Source organism: Rattus norvegicus, chromosome 3, assembly GCF_021556685.1.
Source record: "Rattus norvegicus strain SHRSP/BbbUtx chromosome 3, alternate assembly SHRSP_T2T, whole genome shotgun sequence".
Lineage (NCBI taxonomy): Eukaryota > Metazoa > Chordata > Mammalia > Rodentia > Muridae > Rattus > Rattus norvegicus.
The window spans coordinates 52913258-52934919 of NC_141536.1; the positions used below are offsets into that span (position 1 = coordinate 52913258).

General features: G+C 42.1%; 1 protein-coding gene across 3 annotated transcripts in view; it reads left to right on the top strand.

The window, feature by feature from the left end:
- Cers6 (ceramide synthase 6) overlaps positions 1-21662 on the top strand; it is a 248819-nt gene that overhangs the window by 55250 nt on the left and 171907 nt on the right. For all 3 annotated transcript variants that reach the window (NM_001399362.1, NM_001399363.1, XM_087653543.1), the window contains 2 exon segments: positions 7877-7982; positions 15821-15951. In NM_001399362.1, the coding sequence (NP_001386291.1) occupies positions 7877-7982; positions 15821-15951 (237 nt within the window).

The window sequence follows — 21662 nt, forward strand, 5'->3', positions numbered from 1 at the left end:
GGGAAGGAAGCCTGCACATGCCTGGCTGTGTGCCTGTCTCTGTACAAGTCACTTAGCTAGGTTATATAGTTCTGTAGGGAACCAGCCTCAAGGAGGAAAATAATTAACTCACTATCTCAACAGTGGTTAAATAGGCATGCGAAGGTATATAGGAAAGCCTGTCTCCAACGCCTGCAGCTTCCTGCTATGCCTACAGGTGTCCTGATTCAACTTCTTTACAATAGTGTTCTTAGACTGTAGACATCATCCAACAAGAGGAGGTTTTAAATGGGGAAAGGAAGAGAGAAATTCCTTAGTCACTCAACATTCTAGTTCCTGATCCAGCAGCCACAAAGGACCGTGTTACATAAATCTAGTGACAATAAAAACTCGGTTGATAGAAGCATCCCAGAGACTTTGGGTTTTAGGCATGCAAAGAACACTGTCCCAGTTCGTAAACCATCATCTCTGGCTTCAGACCTGCTGTTCAGATTGTGTTGGATGTGTTAAAGATGAGGCTCTTTGACTGTTTTTCCTCTTTGCTGGCCTTGTCCCAAAGGCTGTGGGGAAGGGTTAAGGCCCCACAGTAAGGAGGGTCAGAGCCACCTCCGGCTTGGTATTGTGCTCAGTGTGTCACGTGTGCTGATGCAGACTGGTTCTGCTCTCTAGTAGACAGTGATTTTGCTGCTGCTGCAAATCCAGTTTCTTACTCCCCATTCCCACTGCTACTAAGGAAGCCTGCATTCAGTTTCCTACTATTTGCTGTTCCTAGTCATCCTTTATTGTAACACAGATATGTGGTACTTTGGCTCTTACATTGTCAGGTGCTTCTACAGGATTTCATTCCATGTAGATGATGAACTTTAATATAGAACCGTATAATAGTCCCATCAAGGAGTTGTTGACATTGTTTTTCAGTGTTCTGTAAAGTTGTGTTTTCATAACACACCATACAAATAAGGTAATGCTATTCGCTGAACTGCACACAACCATACATCCTCAGTGATAGCTCAGGAGAAAAACAGGTATTGTTCAGGGATGAACACATTTGTGATCGTGAGGTACCAGTGGTACAGTATAGTACAAATAGTATATTATATATTGTGTATATATAGTATAGTGGATAGTACAGAAAAAATGTGTAAAGGCTATGATCATGTGTTCCAATTCACAAGCCAGGAATGTTGGGAGAGTGTGGGATGATGTCACAGGTGAGGCAGGTACAAGATAGAATGAGGTCTGTCATTGGATGAGAAGGAAGGATGGGCGGGAGAAAAGTTTGAAGGAAGAGGAGAAGACGGGAATGGAAGAGGAAGGGAGAGAGTAGCTACAGGACAACATGGAGGCTGATATTAAGATTCCACACTATACCTTTACAGGTTGTTATGAATGTTCTTAAGGGATGGATGTGTACAGGGCTTTGTATGTTTAAGTGCTGGAAAGAAAAGGGATGTAACTCTCAGTTTCTAATTCAAATTACTGATGTGTTGAGGCTTTTTTTTTTTTCCATTTATAAAACAACAGTTAAAATTTGGGGACATTTGGAGAATTGAGGTAAACTGTGAAAGAAGAAAACACTTGGTGACTGTAGTGGAATTTAAGGATTATCACATCATAGGGTCTTGGGCTTCCCCAGACCTCACATTTCATTTCAGGGCCAATTTTGAAGATTTGAGGTACTCCTACCAGTGGCAGGCTTGGTAACCTGCCACAGGGTGAATGAAGGTCAAAGGCCTGTTTCTGAAAACTCCACTTTTGTTAGCTCTTCAACTGGAGAAGATGAATCACCTGAGATGCCTAGAGCCCATTATAGACTGAAAGACATGATCCAGAGAAGATGTGTGAAAGCACAGAGGTGCTCAGTTATAGAGAATTCTGAAGCTGTGTCAGAGACTTTGATTTGTGTAATCTGTCAGAAGACTGTGGAGTTAGAGATAGACCTGTCATAGATTTAGTCTATGCGGTAACAAGGCAAGGCTGACACTGACAAATGCTGCACAGGTGGAACTGGAGTCACTTGTGTCATTTTATCAGTGGCCTCCATAGTGGCATCCTCTATATACATGGATGAACCGTTTGAAAGGACTCCTGACTCACACATGCATGCTAGCCTCCAGTGGTTCATTGACATTACAGTGAACCAATAAGCACTGTCATACTTGGAAAAATATCAGCTCACTCATAGTGGTAGAGTCTAAGACTTCCTTGATTACAAAGGTATTTTTCTACATAAATATATACCATACATTTCTTCTTCTTGAAACGTTTTTAGCATGCATACTTAATGTATACAACATGTTGGTATGGGACCCATAGGGAGAGCTGAAAAGTGTCTACAGTGAAACAAATGAGTGTCTACCACCCAGTGCAGGCAAGTCACCTTTGCTTTGCCTTGTTCTTGTTTGCAGATCTGCATGGTTAAGATCTGACTTTGCATGAGCCCCATACGTAGTGCAGGACTTGTGTATCTGCTACAAACAGCACAATACCTGTCATACTTTGTGTGTATGTGAAATGTGGGGGCATAGCCCTTATTCAGATACAGGCTTGGTTTTCTGAGTTTCACAAACTTTATAGATTCTGTCATCAGTAGCTGAAATGAACTAATGATGAAGTAATACAAAATCTTTAGAATCCTGTGACTGTGTAGCTACGAGAGGCATCTCTGATGTTTCTTAAGTTGGCTTGGGATTTCCAAAGACTTCTGTTTTAAGCTGATGACATTGTGCCCGTTCTGTCACTGATGCGGCTTTTCAGTAAGTTTCAGGTGGACGTGACTGGAAGATTCCTTTATTAATGCTGTTCAGACATCTTCAGGAAGTTTCTGGGGGACTTTAGAAAGCATCCACCATTAGCACAAACAATCTTTGCCAGTGGTTATGTAGCATAGGACTAGCCATTGCTGAGGGCTTCTTCCTCTCCTTAAATAATATGGCAAGACTATTTCAAAAGTAAAATCATTAAAGTGGTAAAAATGTTAGAAAATAAAAAGACGAATGAAAGCGTCTAGGCAGCAGACTATTTTTAGTAACGATATTTGTGTATTGTTAAATGTTTGAGGAGTCTGTGGGCTGTGCATGTCTCTAGGAGCCAACAAAAGAGGGGTGAGTTTATACTACAGTGAAAAGGAATGATGTAGGAATCTTTGAAATAAAGTGTGGTAACAAACTAAGATAGGACCCCAATGGTGAGATTGTAAAATTTGGGGTGTGTGTGCACACGTGCATGTGAATGTGCATGCACACAGATGCTGCAGTGTGCATGTGGAGGTCAGAGGAAACGTCTGTTCTCTCCTTCCATCACGTGGGTCTTGGGGACTGTACTTGGGTAGTCAGCCTTGGCAGCAGGCCTTTACAGTTGCTCTCTCACTGATGAAAAGACTTACAGATCAAGCAAACAACAGAAACCTTATTGTGTTTTTAAATAACTGCAGGTCCTTAGAAAATTGAAAGGAAGTCTGCAGAGAGGCTTTCCGACCCTTCTTAGGAGGTTTCTGAATGATTTGTCCGAAGGAAAATCTGCTTTGGCAGAAAGAAGCTATGCCTGTGATACTGTGAGCTCTTGAGCTTACCGCTGGTTCACAAGCCGGTCCTGTGTATGTGTTTTTCCTGGGACAGAAGGATGACCACTATAGACTGAGATGCCCACTGGTGTGTGGCATTCACTCCCTTTCGTGCAAACACAGCAAGGGTGTGGATATATGGAATAGTTGCCAAACATTTGTGGATCTGGTGTGAAGTCTGCATGCATTATCACCAGAATTTGCCACGTCTGTTTTATCTCTCTACTTTATGAATGTAGTAATCAGGGATCAGACGTATTTAAACAGTTTTTCAACATGTCAAGCCCAAAGCAGGTGGAGTCATTTGTGTCAGATTATATCAGGGTAGCCAGATCTAAATTTTGCCCCAGTTCTGTAACTGTAAAATCCTAGGCACACATTTAACTTTATTGAGCTATATGTTGTATTTCTGTAAAATAGGTCTGATATTTACTTCAAAGAATTTCTGGGTTTTAAAAGTACTGTGAAGTGATTATTAGCACATGATAACTTCATAATGATTGGTTTACTTTATCTTGACTTTCCGGTAATTATTTTTCTTCTTTTACACACACACACACACACACACACACACACACACACACTTTCTGACTTAGCCCCCCTCCCCAAAATGTTTGTCTAAGCTTGTACCTTCAGGTTGCTTACAAAATGCTATTCTCGTTAACTTCAAAATCTGAATAGTTCCTGAGACTCTAGCCAGGCTACATCCATTTGGGGTGAATTCTTTTTATCTATTCCAGCATGGTCTGCAATGGGATGTATGTTCTTTCTCATAATTAGATTTAGTTTTAATCGATTGTGATTGGCTTCGAAGACAATCCAAGTACTTCCCTATTCTCCATTATATTTGCTATTTTTAGTTGACCATTAATTCTGAGAATCGGCTTCCCTGTCTCTCTTCAGCAACCTGAAGGATCTGAAGTGGGGTTTGTATACCACAAATCCCTTTATTCCCAGTCACTTAGCTTGCTTCTGCACTTGTCTGGTTTCCCAAGCCTGTTTGCTTTCATTCTCTCTCTAGAGCACTCAGGTATTGGTTTTGCTTTTGTTTGGACTTTGGGAGAGATGAAAAGAGGTTGCTGTGTTTTACAGAGATTTTAAAGATGGAAGATCTGCCAGGGATTTGTTTCTCAAATTTAGAAACAACCTTTGTAGTGCTTCTCTTCCTTAAAATCTTCACCCCCCCCCCCCCCCAAAAAAAATTCCTACACTCAAATCCATTTGTGATACTTGTGTGCTGCTGATTGGTTTTGGTCAACTTAACGTAAATCTTGATGTAGGTGGGAAGAGGGAAATCTTAATTGAGAGAACTCCTCTGTAAGGTAGGCCTGCAGGTAGGCAAGCCTTTGGGGATATGCTTGGTTAATGACTGGTAAGGGAGGGACTGGCTTACTGGGGACAGTGCCATTCCTGGGGAGGTGGTCCTGGGTATATAAAAAAGCAGGCTGAAAAAGCCTTGAGGAGCAAGCCAGTAAGCAGTGTTCCTCCATGGCCTTTGCAGAAGTTCTCGTGTGTGTGGGGGGGGGGAGAGGGAGGGAGGGAGGGAGGGAGGGAGGGAGGGAGAGAGAGAGAGAGAGAGAGAGAGAGAGAGAGAGAGAGAGAGAGAGAGAGAGAGAGATTGATTTATACAGTTGTATCACTATGTAGACGGTTGCACATTTACCAGCACAGGCTCCCAAGTGTCTCTAAAATGGTAGGGAATGCTGCTGTCGATTATGACTAACCATTTCTGCCCATGCAGAATAATTCTGCCCACCGAGAATAATTAAATATTTTAAGCAATATTTAGAACAATGTCATATACCCTGTACATGTCTTAAACAACTCCCCTTTCTAGATCGTAAATGCCTTCGAATGCAGAGATCATTTAGTGCTTTATGTATAGGTTTCATGCTTTCCCCTCAGTACTGTTCTGAGATGATTACTTCATGCTTGAAATAGAAATACACGTTGTTCAAATGCACTGAAAAACAATTTCTCTGCTTTTTAGCCGAGTCCAGTATTTTTCAAAGCTTACATCCTTATTATGTTTACTTTCAACTGTAGTATGTGAGTGTATTTTATAGATGTTTGATCTTTTGAAGGTGGTGTTTCAGCCTTTGATAAAAATGTAATTAGGTGTGTACTTCCTGGTAGAGGTAGTCATCAAAGCTTTCAAGCATGTATTTCTTTGCACTCTGATATTTGCAGGTGTGCTAGTCTATTATACACCCGTGTATTACCCTTCCCCCTCCTTTTTTTTCTACTCTCTTCCCTCTCCACTTCCTTCTTCTTCTATTTCACCCACCATTGTGAAAGTCTTTTGTGCACGTTTCTTGGGTCTATCATTAGAAACAACATTTTTTCTCTAATAGCCTGTGACAAAAAGTAATAAAATTGTAGTAGCTGTGGCATGGGCTTTATTTGGAATTTAATATGTTCTCAGAAAAAAAGAGAAAGAAAGAAAAAAAAACCCACCACAGATGATTCACGAATCCTCCAGAGAATAAACACAAATGAAATTTCTTTTTCATCCTATCACCAGGAATACCTGTGAGAAGTGGAGTTGACTTGTGCTTCCCCCTCCCATTCAGGATTTGGGATTAATTTTTCCTGCCTATTTTATGTAACTGTCTGTTTTACAATTTAAATATTTGCCTCTCTGTACTGGTGAAATTGTTGAGAAAAAAAAAAATGCTTAGGGATTGGGTGAGCCTACCCAAGTACTCTTTGGGTTGACATCAATGGGACATCATAGGGACAATAGAGTAGCCAGCAAGTGGGAAACTTGGTTAGGAAGAACAAGTTCTGTGCTCCACTGTGGTGACCGAGAAGACCCAGAATTACTAGGAAGATGCAAAGGTGTTACTACTGTGTCTCAGCAAGTGACATACTGGAAGGAACTGCGAATTCGAAGCCCTGAAGAGCAGTCCAGTTTCTCAAAGGCTTATCGATTAGGAAATGGTGGCAATCTCTCTTTTTACTTTGTCCTGAGAGACCCTAGTGTAACCAGCATGATACTTCACTTTCTGTGCGTGACTCTCCTGGATCAGGTTTGCAACATGTAGTGATCTTGTTCTCCAGACTGGGTGAATTTCTTTACTTGTACCCGAAATAGGCTCTTGTTCAACATTATGTCATATTGCTCTGCCTTGCCTGCTGTTCTTTAATCTTGTGGACTTAAAGAAGCCTCATCTAAGGTTCACTACTGATTTGTTTTATGTATTTATTGGTTATCACTCTTGGCATCGGTTTAATTTTCTTAGTAATACTCTCGTATGATATTAAATTAGTGACAGACTACAGTCACCACTGAAATACTGTGGAAGCTTATTTTGTGAATAGTTATTTGAAAACATCTGGAAGGTGTAAATACTTTTCCTCTTGTACAGTTTTACTAGAATCGTCACTGTCCCTCCAGGGCCCTGTGCGCTCCACATCCCTCTCAGAGATTTGTTCAAACATCAGGCATGGGAACTCAGGCCCATCCTTCCCATTGTTGGCTTAGGCATTCACTAAGGATGAAAACAGTCTGGCTCATTCTTTTCGACCCTTCGGCTCTCAGCTCATCTGGATTGCCATGCCATCTATCATTCTTCGTTGCTTCCCATGAGAGAGAAGCTGTGTGCGGAGCTGACCCACAGAGCAGAAATTATGAACCTGAAGGATTGGGGTTCAGTACTACACACGTTGATTATGGAAACAAAATGGCTGTGTTTATTATCAGAGTGATCAAACACACACACTCTCCATGAGGACTCGGCTGTTTAGTGAGCACATTGGTACAAAAACATGATTGTATGTGTTCAGAAGACAACTGTAAATTATGACAGATTATTTATATATCTTGCTTGTACAATTCCATTTCCACTCGGTATTTACTTCTTTTTCTTTCTTATGGTTTAGGGAATCATACTTGATCTGTGAAGTTTCAGTAGAACTACAGAGTACCATTAGTGTTTAAATGTTCTGTTCTGCTTTTGTTTTTGTTGTTGTTGTTGTTTATTTTGTTTTGAGACAGTCTCTCTCTGTATAATCCTAGCTGTCCTGGAACTCTGTATGTAGCCTTGTACTTCAGAGATCTGCCTGCCTTCCGAGCCCTTGGAATTAAAGGCATGCACCATCACACCCAGCCAAGGAGATTAAATGTTCTTAGGAGTTGCTCTTTTTTAAGTGACTGCTGGTGACCCCAAGTAAGGGCTGCTTCATAGTTTGCCCATGCGAATGTTGCTGTAAAACCCTACAAACATCTGATTAGAATAATGTGCTCATTTATAATCGATGCTACGAAGAGCAGTTATAAAAAGTATAAGTTCTGATTTATTTTCTTCTTTCTCTCTCTTTTTAAACCTTTAGATTCATAGCCAAACCATGTGCCGTAGCCCTCAACATCCAAGCCAATGGACCACAAATTGCCCAGCCAAATGCCATTCTGGAAAAGGTTTTCACCGCCATAACAAAGGTATGAGTGTCCTCTGGGGACTTTTCTCCACCACCACCACCACCACCACCACCGCAAAGCAGCCACCTCATCCTCTCTCCCCTGGGTTCTTACAGGCAACTTTGCTTCCTGTTGGATGGATACTGAGTACTTAGAACTGGGTTCTGACAGGCATCTTTGTTTCCTGTTGGATACTGAGTCTTTAGAGAGGCTGTAGTGCTATAATTGGCCCAAAGTGTAAACAGTAGATAAAGGGTGTATGTGCCCTCTTGGTTGCTGATTTTTTTACAAGCTTCTTTGTGGAAAGGTCTTGATTAGATAGAAGTTTGTCCAATCCAGGGCCTTCTTCAGTCTCAGGCGACTGGAAGCACTCAGATAAGGGCTGGGTTGGGACGACCAGGCAGAGCTTAGAGTGTGGTGTATACGCATGTGAGAAATAGGACTTGTTGGCCTGCGGTGCGTGCTATCCGTACATCACAGAAGCTATGAGAGACAAACATGAAGGATCCTATTTGAAGAAGACTCCCTGTGTGAGGAAAGGAAGGAGCTGGTTCAGCAGCATCAGAGTAGAAGAGAGAGACTCCCAGTGGAGCGTAAAGGAAGGGATAGGACGTTCAGTATCAGGGGCGTCTAAGTGTAGACTGGGCATAGGAGCACAGCGAGGAAGGGAGCAGGCGAGTGGCCGACACATACCTAAGCAGGAAGGAAGGAGGAAGAAACACCAGGAGCCCTTGAACTGAAGCAGTAAGAGGACAAAGCAGCGCAGGGCCACACAGTTTCTTCTCAGTCCCTAAGATCCCTCCTTATCTCTGCTCACCCTTGGCAGGATGAGAGAGTGTGGAACCGGAGGAATGGAACATTGTTCTCTGTGTTTCCATATCAGATGGTTCCTTCGCCCTCCTCCCACTTTCTGGAAGCATCAATGCTGGTTTCGAGGCTGTGACTTGACGGTCTTACACAAATGGTGTTTCTTTCTGGTGTTTGTGGGGCTAGCCATTAGTACTCTTAGGCTCACAGCTTGCAGCTCTTCATGTCGGATCCCAGAAAGCTCTGTTCGTCCTGTTGCCTTCATTCCTGCCAAAGTCTACAGGCATTTTTCTCTGTCCTCTTAAAAAATGACACTTTTGCTAAAAAAAAAAAAAAAAGAAAAGAAAATATGAGGAAAGATTAGGTATCTTTTTAAAAAAAAATCTCTGTAAGGAGTAGGAAAAGAATGAATGGAATTTTAGGAAAAGCTCTTTTGTGTAGTTTTAAGGGGTAACATTGCATGGCCAAGTTCGGCCTCGTGGGACACATACCCTATGGTCTTAGAGGAAGTAAATATTTAGAAAAGAACCCCACATTTTCATGAAGTTTACCTTCCTAAAGTGGAATGTCACTCCTGTTAGTTTCTTTAGTTTTTCTTACAACATTGAAGATCAAATCCAGGCCATTACAAATGCTGGAGAAGAGCCACATGCCCAGCCCTGCCGAGCCATGTTTTGTTTGTTCTGTAGTGTCTGTAGGCAGGGGAATATTGATGGAACAAGTGCAGAGCCCCAAAACTGCCTGGGGAGACTGTGTGACTAAGTACAATAGAGCTTGCTGACTGTCAGACTCCCCTTTCCTCCAGCTGCTGTTGGACACGCTCTGCCTCGGCACCGGGGGCAAACTTCAGACAGGCCTCTCTCCTATCGACAGGATCATCACCCCAGCACAAGATGGATAGATGGCTTCCAAAGTCATCACAGCCTCTGCTACAAGATTGCAAGTAGGCAAGAGTCTCACCTTAGCTGAGTCACCCGTGAAGCCGAGAGATAGCAGCCCAGCCCTATACCAAGAAACCTCAGAGAGAAACAGAGCCTATCTCACATCTCTCCGCTCCTCCCTCTGTTCCCATGCCCCTGCTGCGGATCCAAAGGCAGTAGTTCTAAGTAGGTAGGGGACAGAGGAAAAGGGGTAGGTGGATCCTAGGGGACAGGAGATGGAAAGGGGACAATAACTGCCTATATGGGATCTCCATATGGGCCCAGTCTCTTGACATGTTTGCTTATAGTTGTTGCTCCATTAGATTTCACTTGAAAGAACACGTTACATTGTAAAAAAATGGCATAGACTTTGAAAATATAATCCGGAGAGCATTAAGCTCCCTTTTGAATGTGGCCCCTGATTTGTGAGACTGTACTGCCCTCTGTGTCATTTTCTTTGCCCAGGTCACTGTTACTCTGACATCAGCAGATGGGTATAAGTCATGACATTCTTTATCAGTTTCTTCTCTTATTATAACACCTGTCTTTTCTCTTTCTCTCCTTCCTCTGCTCTACATGTAAATCTGTCACCTTTAAAGTACTGTAAAGAACCTACCTTCCACCCTGCAGGGAAATCTATCACATCCTAAACACTATAGAGAACTTACCACCATTAGGCAATAATTAGGACCCTTGGTTTTTGCCCGAGACAGACCTGAGTCTCTAAGCTGAAACAGTACCTATTCCTTACTAAAGTTTGGCCTTCAGAAAAGTTTTTAACCTTTGGAGGAGGCCTTAGAAGTCTCTGAATAATAAACTTGCAGGCTTTCAGGAGGATTGAATAAAACAACAATGGCACAGCAGGTGTACATACACACACACACACACACACACACACACACACACACACCATTTAGTAAATGATACAGCATCTATTTCAGCCTGTGTTTCTACACTTTCACTGCACCTTTCTTCTGAGGATCATGCATGCTGCTACATTGTATCTTGAGAGCTTGTGATTCCGCAGTTCGGGAATGGAGCCAAAAGACCTACAGTTATTGATAGCTTAGTCCATTTAAATACACCAAGTGATTGTTTCTCCCAAATGATTATTTTTGAGTGCCTGGCTTTTAACTGGGTTTATCCCATTATCTAATTATATTTTTAATTTGGGGGGATTTTTTTTTGTCATAGCTATGAAACTGACTACTACACTTTCCTATTCAAATTGGTTTTAAAGTTATGAGGGTAAAATATGTAGCAGTTATGAAGCAACATTTCATGGTGTTGAATTACTTTTTCTTGGGGAGACACAAAAAAAAAAGTCTATTGACCTCAGGTGGATGTGCACCAATGTCCAACAGAAGTACTATTTCAGCGAAGTTCAACATAGTGTGAGCAACGATTTTATTGAACTTCCTGCAGAGAGCACAGGAGAGGAGTTTCTCACAAGAGTCTGTGTGATACAGTAGTATCTGCAATTACCACCTTGTTCCACAGACCATGGTGACAGCCATATGCAAACTGCATAATAGAGTCCTAATTTTGGTTAATCCTTTACTTCCTGTGTACTCTAGTACCTCCCAAGATCACCTGGAAAATGGAAAGGGAATGATGGCTACGTCAAGTGAGGGGCTACTGATCCCCCTTTTCTCTAGTCACAAATTGGAGGCAGTGGCTAGAAAAGTGTCTCAGTGGTTGAGTGCTTGCTGCCCATCCACAGGACCAGAGTTTAGTTCCCAGCACCCATCCCAACACCTGTAACTCCAGGTCTAGGAATCTAACATCCTTCTGTTCTATGTGGGCATCTGCAGGCACTTGCTCACGTACATGCAAACATATGTGTGAGTTCTCTCTCTCTCTCTCTCTCCCCTCCCCCTCTCACACACAGATAATAAATTAATTCTTGTATAAAAATTGTAGACAGATTCTCTAAAATCTGTCCTCATTTTTTTTCTATCTTAAGGAGATTGTTGTCATATATTTTAGCTAACCAGAAGATTATACAAGATTACTGGGGAAGTTTGTGAGTTTTGAATATATTTAAACTGTAGAACTAAGAGATGAAGAAATGTGAGGGATGGTGTCAGAACAGAATGTTGAAGTTGTGTGTTCTGGAAGTTTTAAAAAGGATCAAACTTGAGGAGAAGATAGGAAGTCACTGGCTGCAGAGCTGCTTAGTGGTTGGGAGGCAGCTGATCAGCTAACGCTGGCTAGTCAGAGGGCAGGAGAAGCACATTTAATAGCACAAAAGCAAACTCCAAGAAAGGTTCTATTGTTGACAAGTGTTGGGCGGGGCAGGCAAGGAGGGGGGGGGACAGTGATAATTTTACTTATTGCTCATGTGGGGTTGAGCTAGTGAGTAGATAAAAGTCATTTAAATTAAAAGGAGGAGGCAAAATTTCTATTCAAATATTCATTCATTCAGAAAGCCTTGATAAGTCTTATTATAGTAAGTGCACCAGTGAAAAGGATAGTAAAGGTTTTCTGTGTTTACGGAGCTTGTGTTCTAGTAGTAGGCTAATATGTCATTGTACACCTTTAGAATTATGACAATGGGGTGAAAACTACCACACAACAGCAACAAAATTGCAGTGCAAAATTACTGGAAATAGTGTTTTTTTAAAAAATATACAAATGATAAAACAGTTAAAAGATTATAAGAAAGGATGATTTTTTTTTTAAATAATAAAACCCAAGAAGAATATCATTGCTCGAAATGAGGCAACCATTTAAATACTCTTGGAGGGCATTGAGACAAGTTGAATGAAGATGTTAATTAACCTTACATTGATTGAGGAATTGGTATGATCTTATCACAGATACCAAAATGTTTATTTGGACTTGCCTCAATTTTAGGTATAAACAACCTAATTCTTGTCATCTGAGTTCTTGTCACATAGAAATATAAATACGTGTAAGTAAAGCTTAGCACAGACATGGATGACAGGCCAGGGTGAGGTCTCAGGGTGAGGACTCAGAGATGAACTGTAGTGTGGGGACATAGGGTAACAGTTTACAATGTTAGAGTGCTGCTGCCCACAGAATACCAGGAAGCATTCAAAATACACCCAGAATTTGAATCTGTCAAAACCCCAAAAGTATTAAAGGGTACTTATAACCATAATTTGTAGGGAAATTACAGAAAAGTTTAAATTCAAATGTATGTATATACATACATACTGTGTAGCAAATAGATGTATAGTGTTTTGTTTTTGTTTATTTATTAAGTAAAGAGAACTGTAAGCCAATTTTAAAACAAGTGCTTTACTCCCCCCCCCCAAAAAAAAAACCCCTCCGCTTTATAATAGAGAAGAATGTTTAATCACTCTGAAAAAAGATCACGTGCTGGAGAAGTGGCTCAGTGGTTAAGAGCATTGACTACTCTCCCAGAGGTCCTGAGTTCAATTCCCAGCAACCATATGGTGGCTCACAACCATTTGTAATGAGATCTGATGCCCTCCTCTGGTGTGTCTGAAGACAGGGACAGTGTACTCATGTACATAAAATTAATTAATTAAAAAAATCATACAAATATGTTAATAAGTCACAGGGGGATAAAGCTAGGCAGTAGACCTGAGTTTCCTCTTCACCTGAAAACGAAATCTGAATGGTTTTACACACATGAACAAGATGTTTCTCTCACAACAAAGGGAAAGTCAAAACTACACTGAGAATCTACTTTTTGTGTATCAGATTGGAAAAGATGAAGATATTCTATTGTGTTGATGAGACTCCTGGACATGGCCCTTCTCTCTTTTGAGGTATACATTTAATAAAGTTAGTAAAATTTCAATATTAAAAGGTACAAAAGCACCTACCCCTTGGATCTACAATTTCCAGTCCAAGGAATGAGGCCTACCGTTTACTAGGACGCGTAGAACTTACTGCTGGAGCATTGTTAGAAGTTTGCATGCTACCAGAGTGTCTATTAGCAGAACAGACTAGAAAGTTGGAGTTTAGTTTTACACCTCACAGCAGAAGAGAGATGGTGTGTTGTGAGCCAATTGGGAACCCATCCAAGACAAATTATAAAGGGGGAAGCCCCAAGTCCAGAGCAAAGTCCACAGTTTACAGTAATTTGTGTGACTGGGGGAAGGTAAAAGAGTGTGTATTCAATTGTGTTTGTGTAAAAAAACCCCGGCAACAAAAAAAAAATGATTTAATGGCCATGGTTTCCTGTGAAAGGAAGTAAGAGGGCTGAGGTAACAGGGTCAGTGTTGGACACTGAAGCTTTAGCTTCACCATTTTTTATTTCTGAATCTTAGCGTTTTTTCCCCCACTACTTGAAAACTCAGAAGTAAAAAAGATTTTTCTCTTGTCCCCAAGGTCCCGCCTCCTTCCCGAGGTTTGCTGATTGTTTTCTGTTTTCATTTTGTTTTTCCCTTGCTTATGGTCGCTGCTGGAGACAGTGTCATTTTTTCTCAGCAGTGTAGCCATTGGAGGGGCTGGTTATGGTCAAGGGGTTGGAAAGTAAGGAAGACAGTTGGGTAGTAGGGTGATATAATTATATATATTGTATGAGGCTGTCAAAAATATTCATTTTAACAGAATGGTAGTATAACCCATATATATATTAATATATATAATATAATATATATTAATTATTATAGGCAGTGACTCCCCTTGCCTCTCTCATATTTTCAACTAAGAAAGACATAAAAGGAGATTTATATTCTCTTGTTATTACTGAAAGGAACTCAGACACATGCCCAGCTGAATGCCGGCAACTGCATTTATAGACACAGGAGGAGAACGCTTTGTAACCGGATGTCATTCGCTCTGCTTTCAGAGTATGTGTATCTCATTTAGTTCAGGCCACCATGGCAGACTGATTGCCTTAGCAAGTGACTTAAGCAACAGACATTTATTTACCTTTCTCACTTCTGATGTCGGGAAGTGTGCAATCTGGGTGCCGAGAGTGTACATTTCTTGGGTTTTTGGAGGGTTAGGAGAGAGCAACGGAAGGGATGGGGGAGAAGGTTGGGCGACAGAAGGCAGTGGAGGAAGGAACAGCAGCCAGATCTCAGGAGGAGAGCTCTGTCTTTGTGACCTGGTCTCTCCCCTAAGGCTGCAGGCCTCACTCGGTGAAAGGTGAGCCGAACGAGATGTCCCTGGAGTTGCTGAGATGCTCTTCTGTCCGCTTTTCCGTCTCGTGTGCACATCCTATCACAGCCTGGTCAGTGGGTCTTCTCCCTCCTTTCTGTTCTTTTCCTCTGATCATGAGCTAACAGCAAGGAAGAGAGTGGAGCTGTCTTGGCCGTTTTGTTGTACAGTAGTGGGTTCCTCTCCTGTGACTGTCAGCAAGAGCTTCTTCAACATGTGGAAGAGGTGGGCGGGAGAGAAAGAAAACAGATGACAGCCCTCAGTTTAACATGTATTTCCAGTCTTTGCCACAGTCCCCTGTATGTTGGTAAACTGGTTCCCTTTGTTTATACTGATGAAGAGACCAAGGCTCTTGAGGGGCTAAGTGGGCGAGGAGCTGGGTCTGTGCCTATTACCAAGACCATCTTGTCTTTTTCACCACACAAGTTCCAGTAGGTGATATGTAGTGTTGGGAAGACTCGATGTGTGCTGAGGTGAAAGGGGATGACAAGGAGAGGAGAGGAGTATGTGGAAAATGGAAGGAAGAGGAAAGAGGTGTGTGTGGTACTAGAAGTGACACCTTAGCTGGTACATTGTGGGATTTTCTGTGTGTAGGTTTTTTTTTTTGTCTTTTCTACATTATCTGTTCATAAAATATGTTAATATACCTTTCTCCGTACAAAGGTGAACCATTTGATTGATGTCTCTGTAAATTCTGCCCTTGAAGGCTGATGGAGCTGACTTAGCCAGCGGACTGGTTCACCCTTTCTTGGTTGCTGGTTGCTTCATAAGAAATATTTGCTGATAAGAAAAGAATACAAGCACTGGGGCAGGATTTTTATTTCTCTGTCTTGTTTCCTAAGGAATAATCTAGTAGTTACCTTTGTTCAAGCCTTCAGTGGATAGACTGGATTTCTCTCAGTCACAAATACTGAAATGCCAGCAGAAGAAAATAGAGAGAAAAATCCAACCATATGCAGGATCAGCCCTGTATGTGATGTAAGTAAAGATGGGTGAAAATGGCTTCTCTGGTGCCTCGTTTCACAGCATCCTGATGAGAAGAGATTGGAAGGGCTCTCCAAGCAGCTGGACTGGGATGTTCGGAGCATTCAACGCTGGTTTCGACAAAGGCGTAACCAGGAGAAACCCAGCACTCTGACCAGGTTCTGCGAGAGCATGTAAGTTCATGTCTCCTCTCCTCTTCCACCCTGTGTTTTTAAAGGAAAAACCTGCCTTGTTCTTTATGCTAACCCAGACGTGGAAAACAACAGATGTTGGCAGACTCCAGCCCCCTTATGAAGCATGGCATCTGGTGGGAAAATGGATCGGGAAAATCTGAGGAACAGTAGTTTGTAAGGGTTTGAGATTTTCATTGTGGTTCCAATAAATAAACTTAACCTCCTAATGTAACTTCAAGGAAATAGATTCAAAGGCGTGTCGTGGTGTGTTCAGCCAGTCATTTTGAAGTACAGCATTTAGAGGCACAAAATGCTTCCACGTTTTGAATTGAATCGACAGAATTTTATCAAGGCTTATTTCCCACTAATAAAAACTAAGATTTTTAGGATGTTAATCAAGGAGTAATAACCAAGTCCTGTACTCCTAGAGATTTAAGAAATAGCTATATTCTATTTCTGTATGCATCTTAATGAAACATTGCTTGACAGTAAGGGATATAATGAAAGTCTCTTCTGTTTGCAAAATTTGAATTTCATGGCTTATAGACTGTGTGCTAATAAAGCTGTTAAAAATACTACAAGACAATGGCAGGCAGAGGGCTCTGTGGGTAATCTGAGTTGAGACCCCGGGTACTCATGTAAAAGCTGAGATGGCAGTGAACATCTGTAATAATAGCACAGGGGAGGCAGATCCTGGAGCTTGGTGGCCAAGTCTACTCTAGATAAATGGATGAGTTCCAGGGTCTTCCAACAGAAAGATGATGGAGGATGTCACTCTGGCCAGATATCTACTTCTGGCCGCCACATGCAGGCACCCGCCACATGCAGGAACAAGTGCACAACCTATATAAATACTTTCTCTGTCTGTCTCTCTCTCTCTCTCTCCCTCCCTCCCTCCCTTCCTACTCCTTTCTCTCTCTCTCTCTCTCTCTCTCTCTCTCTCTCTCTCTCTCTCTCTGTCTCTGTCTCTGTCTCTCCCTCCCTCCCTTCCTACTCCTCTCTCTCTCTCTCTCTCTCCCTCCCTCCCTCCCTCCCTTCCTACTCCTCTCTCTCTCTCCCCCTCCCTCCCTTCCGACTCCTCCCTCTCCCTCCCCCCCCTCTCACTCTCTCTCTCTCTCTCTCTCACACACACACACACACACACACAAGAAGATGCACCATCCCTTCAGATCGTGACACTGAATACATGTAGGAAAATCAGTTGACTATCTCAACATCGTGCACCTATCCCGCTGAGGTGAGACAGGCCCTGTGTGCTCTTCATCTGATGAACGTGGCCATTGCTGGGTACCCAGCCCTTTCTTAGGGGCCTCCAGCCGGACACCTTATTATTTCAATAGTAACGTCGCTGGAAACAGCCCTTGTTCACTGCTCTTTCTATTTTGAATTCACGTTGTGTTTGCCATTTCAGGTTTGTCTCTCAATTAGCCAAAAAAATGAAAGTATTTTGACGTGGCACGATGAACACTGAGGGATGAATGAGATGCAGAATCACACCATAAGTTCCTGCAGCTGGGTAGATGTGAAGAGAATAAATGGGAGCGTCAGGAGGACATTTATAAAACCTCGGGGGAGGGGACAGCTAAATAGACACGGTCTGTGAAACGCTTCTCATTCATAAGCTCAGTACCAGTTCCTGTCGGGAGTTACGCATCCAGGGCTCCAGTCGTCAGCTGGAATGGTTTCCTGACGTGGTCTCGCCCCATCTCCCAGTTCCCTGAGCTCTGTCACTGAACCACAAGTCTAAGCAAAAGTCAGATTGGATGGTAGCCTCTCCTCTTAAGTCCTGTGCTCTCTCTTCCTGGTCCAACACAGTGCAGCCTCACCTATGACTGATCTTACAATAATCTTCTTCTTAAACACAGATGTGTACAGTCGCCAGTCACCCAGGGATCTTGTTAAGCTACAGAGTCTGATTCCCTGCGTGTGGATAGGCAGCTGAGATTCTGCTGCTTTAACGGGCTCACGGTGGCCCTTGATGCTGCTGGCCCATGCACTACATTTTAAGTAGTGATTCATTGCCTGTGTCCTTCCTTAAATTCACTGAGTCTTTACCTGTGTACCCAGAGAGTTGTCATGTTGCCTTTACTTAGAAATATTTCTAAATGAGGGCTAGGGTTGTGGCAGTGTGCAGGTGTAATGGAGAAGGGGAAGTGTGGTAGGAAGCTCATTGCACCTGCATCAAACAGCTAAGACCTGAGTGTGTATGCATAGGTCCAGAATAAATATTAGTCAGGTATGTATGTTAAGTGTTAAGTGAGTGCTGTGGACAGTCAGGAACTAAAGATCCTAACAGAATGATCAACTCTTGGAGGCATGTAGGCCTTTCTGGGGTGACCACAGGGTCCATGTGTATGACCCAGTGGTGATGCGCTCTTACTGGACACTACTCTTGACTTCTAGGTTGGCAGTAGTTCTCTATTTCCAGGGACTGTTCCCATGTTTACTCTGAGTTCCTCCTGTGGATTCCAATGCATTTCTTCTCCAGATTAGTCTCCAGCTTCTTTCTTCCCTTCCCTTAGTCTCTGTAGAAACCATTTCTGCTCAAAAACTGTTTCCTAAGCCATATGTGTCCAGTGCAGATATTTCTACCAAGGATGCATTCCTCTCCCTGCAGCATCTTGTGTTGCTGCCATAACTCCCAAAACACCATTCTAAAATAGTCTGTCCCCACAGCTGTCACTCTAAAACTTTGATGTTTTTTCTACAACTGAAACTTGAGTTCTAGGCTTCTTATCTTGATAGCCAGAGGCTGGCCTGTAGGTCAGCTGAAGCAACCTCCTTCTTCCATAGGGTTGGGCTTTTACTGCCATGCCTTTTTCACGTGTCATATGCAATACTCTTATCCTAGAATGCACAATGCTTCTGGTTGCACTCTGTCTGTCCCCTACCAATTCCTCAAATCCTAGGCACAGACCAAAGTATGGCCTGACTTATGGGTTTGGACTGAGCATGACTTCTTTCAAATTCTCAAAGCACTTAGTGCAACTGTTGATGTTTGAAATGGAATCTCCTCCTGCTTTGTGTGATACCTTAACTATTCTTAATCTCTTCCTTGTATCATAACTAACTGCCAAGGAGTACAGGACCATACACACATTCTTCCCAGTCTTTCCCATAACACAAAGACTCCACCAGATATTCGTGAACTGATCATGGTTTAAAATGGCATCGTCCTGGAAGGAGTCACTGATCTCAGTTACCACAATGGCCCCACAACCAAAGAATGCTTTTTACATTCAAGCCTAGAGTAAATACTTTTTTGGATAGTTTTCTGATTCTGAAAAACTGTATGTAAATTTCAGAGACAAACTCTTAAGGGCTGGGTGTATAATATAAGCCTATATAGATCTAGTTAGTCAGGAAGCTGGTGTGAGAGCATTCACGTAGCCTGGGCACTATAGTGAGATCCCCATCTCAAACAAAACAAAACAAAACAAAAATTCAAAGGAAATAGTGATACATTGGGGAACATAGAATACGATGAGGGATAAAATAGAATTACATTAGTCATGTGTGCACATCATTATTTTTAACCTGTTTAAAAAAAAAAAAACTGATCCAGAGGAATAGTTGTCAACCAGGGAAGGTCTGTTTGGTTTTTTTGTTCTGTTGGTTTTTGTTGTTGTTGTCAATTCAACACAACGTAGAGTCACCCGGAAGATGGAATTTCAAGGAATTGCTTCAATCAGACTGACCTGTTGGCATGTCAGTAGGACGTTTTAATTGTTAATGGTTGATTGTGGAAGGGTCCAGCCCACTGAGGGCAGCACCATTCTTGGACAGGTAGTCCTGAGTTATGTACAAAAGCAGGTGGAAACATCCATGGAGACCAAACCCTTAAGCAGCATTCCTTCATGGTCTCTGGGCTGCATTGTTTTATGTCAACTTGACACCATGTAGAGTCATCTGAGAGGAGGGAATCTCAATTGAGAAAATGCCTCCATAATATCTGACTTTAGGCAAACCTGTAGCACTTTTTAAAAATTAGTGATTGATAGGGAGGGCTTAGCCCATTGTGGGTGTTGCCATCCCTGGGCTGGTGGCCCTAGGTTTTATAAGTAAGCAGGCTGAGCAAGCCGTGACAAGCAAGCCAGTAAGCAGCAGTCCTCCATAGCCTCTGCCTCAGCTGCTGTCTCTAGATTGCTGCCCTATATGGGGTCCTGTCTTGATTTCCTTTGATGATATGGAATTTAAGCCAAATAAAGCCTTTCCTCCCCCATGGTATGTCATCACAGCAATAGCAGCCCTGACTAAGGCAATCTCTGATTTAGGTCCTGCCTCCAAGTTCTTGTCTTGACTGACTCTAGTGTTGAATTGTGATTGGGAAGGGTAAGCAATATAAACTCTTTCCTGTGCAAGTTGCTTTGGTCAGATTATTATCTTAGTAACAGAAAGCAAATTAAAACAGATTGGTATCATAAATGTGGGAATTGTAGTAATAGACTTGACTGTTCTTGGGAAGAAGCTATTTTGTGTAACCTTGGAAGATAATGCTGAGAGATATGCAAATCATAACAATCTTGTTAAGTTAATAGGGAACTTTGATAATCTATTCTTCAAGGACTCTATTGTGCTGCCCATGTGCTATGTTTAAAGAATTAAGAATCTGGTTGTGTTCAGCTAGGGCTAAAGAATCAACCAACTATGATTTACAAGAGCCCGACACCACTGAAAGTGAAACCTTTACCTTTGCTGGTTAGCAGGTATTGAAAAATCATCTATGATTAGTTAGAGATTAACATCACTGAGGTGAAATCTAGGAAGTATTTCCTCAGAACCATCACACAGAAGCTGTAGTCTAGTGGGGAGCCAAGGCTGCATCTCAAGTTGGTATTGGAACTTGGTAATGCATAAGAGTCTCCCACATGATACTGGTTTTGAAGGAATGAAGGAGTCAGAGGGAGTAGCTGAGGCTTGGCACCATCCAGGGTTGGAATCCCTGTGGGGAGGCCAAGAGGCCATTGGTGAATGAATGTACAGCCTCAGTTGCAGTGGAGACCCAGGAATTGGACGGCTAAAGCTTGGTATCCTAAGAAGCCAGGAGATCATAGATGAAGGTATAGCCTCGACTGGAGTTGGGAGTATCATTTTGGAGTTTCTGGAATGATGATATAATTGCTAAGGATAACAGCAGTGTAGAATGAGTCAGCCTGAGCCTACAAGACAAGCCATGTATGCTGCAAATTGCAAATCTAGAGAAATGGAGAGCCAAGCCAGTGAGACCCCCAGAAGATCTTGAGTGAATCCTAAACATCTGATCTTTTTGCACTTTTGACTTTGGTTGTTCTTACAATCAAATTGTAATTGTGCCCTCTCTCTTCCCTTTTAGAACTAGAAAGTATATAACTTATTTTTGTAGGAGCCCATAATTAAGAGACTGGATACTTTTAATTAAGATAACTTGAACTTTTAAAGTGTTGAAAAAATTAGACTATGGAATTTAAAAAGCTGGATCATGTTTTACATTGTAATATTAACATGCATTATTGGGGACAAATGACAAAGGAAAGGTTATGGGTTTGTGTGCTGAGTTGACCAGGAGCCAGTCATGCTAGTTAGTTTTTTCAACATGGCAGAAACTAGAGTCACCTAGGAAGAAGGAACATCAGTTGAAGAATTGCCTATATCAGATTCTCTTGTAGACAGGTGTGGGGTTGGTTTGGAAGGGTCCAGCCCACTAAGTTCAGTACTACTGCAGGGCAGGTGAT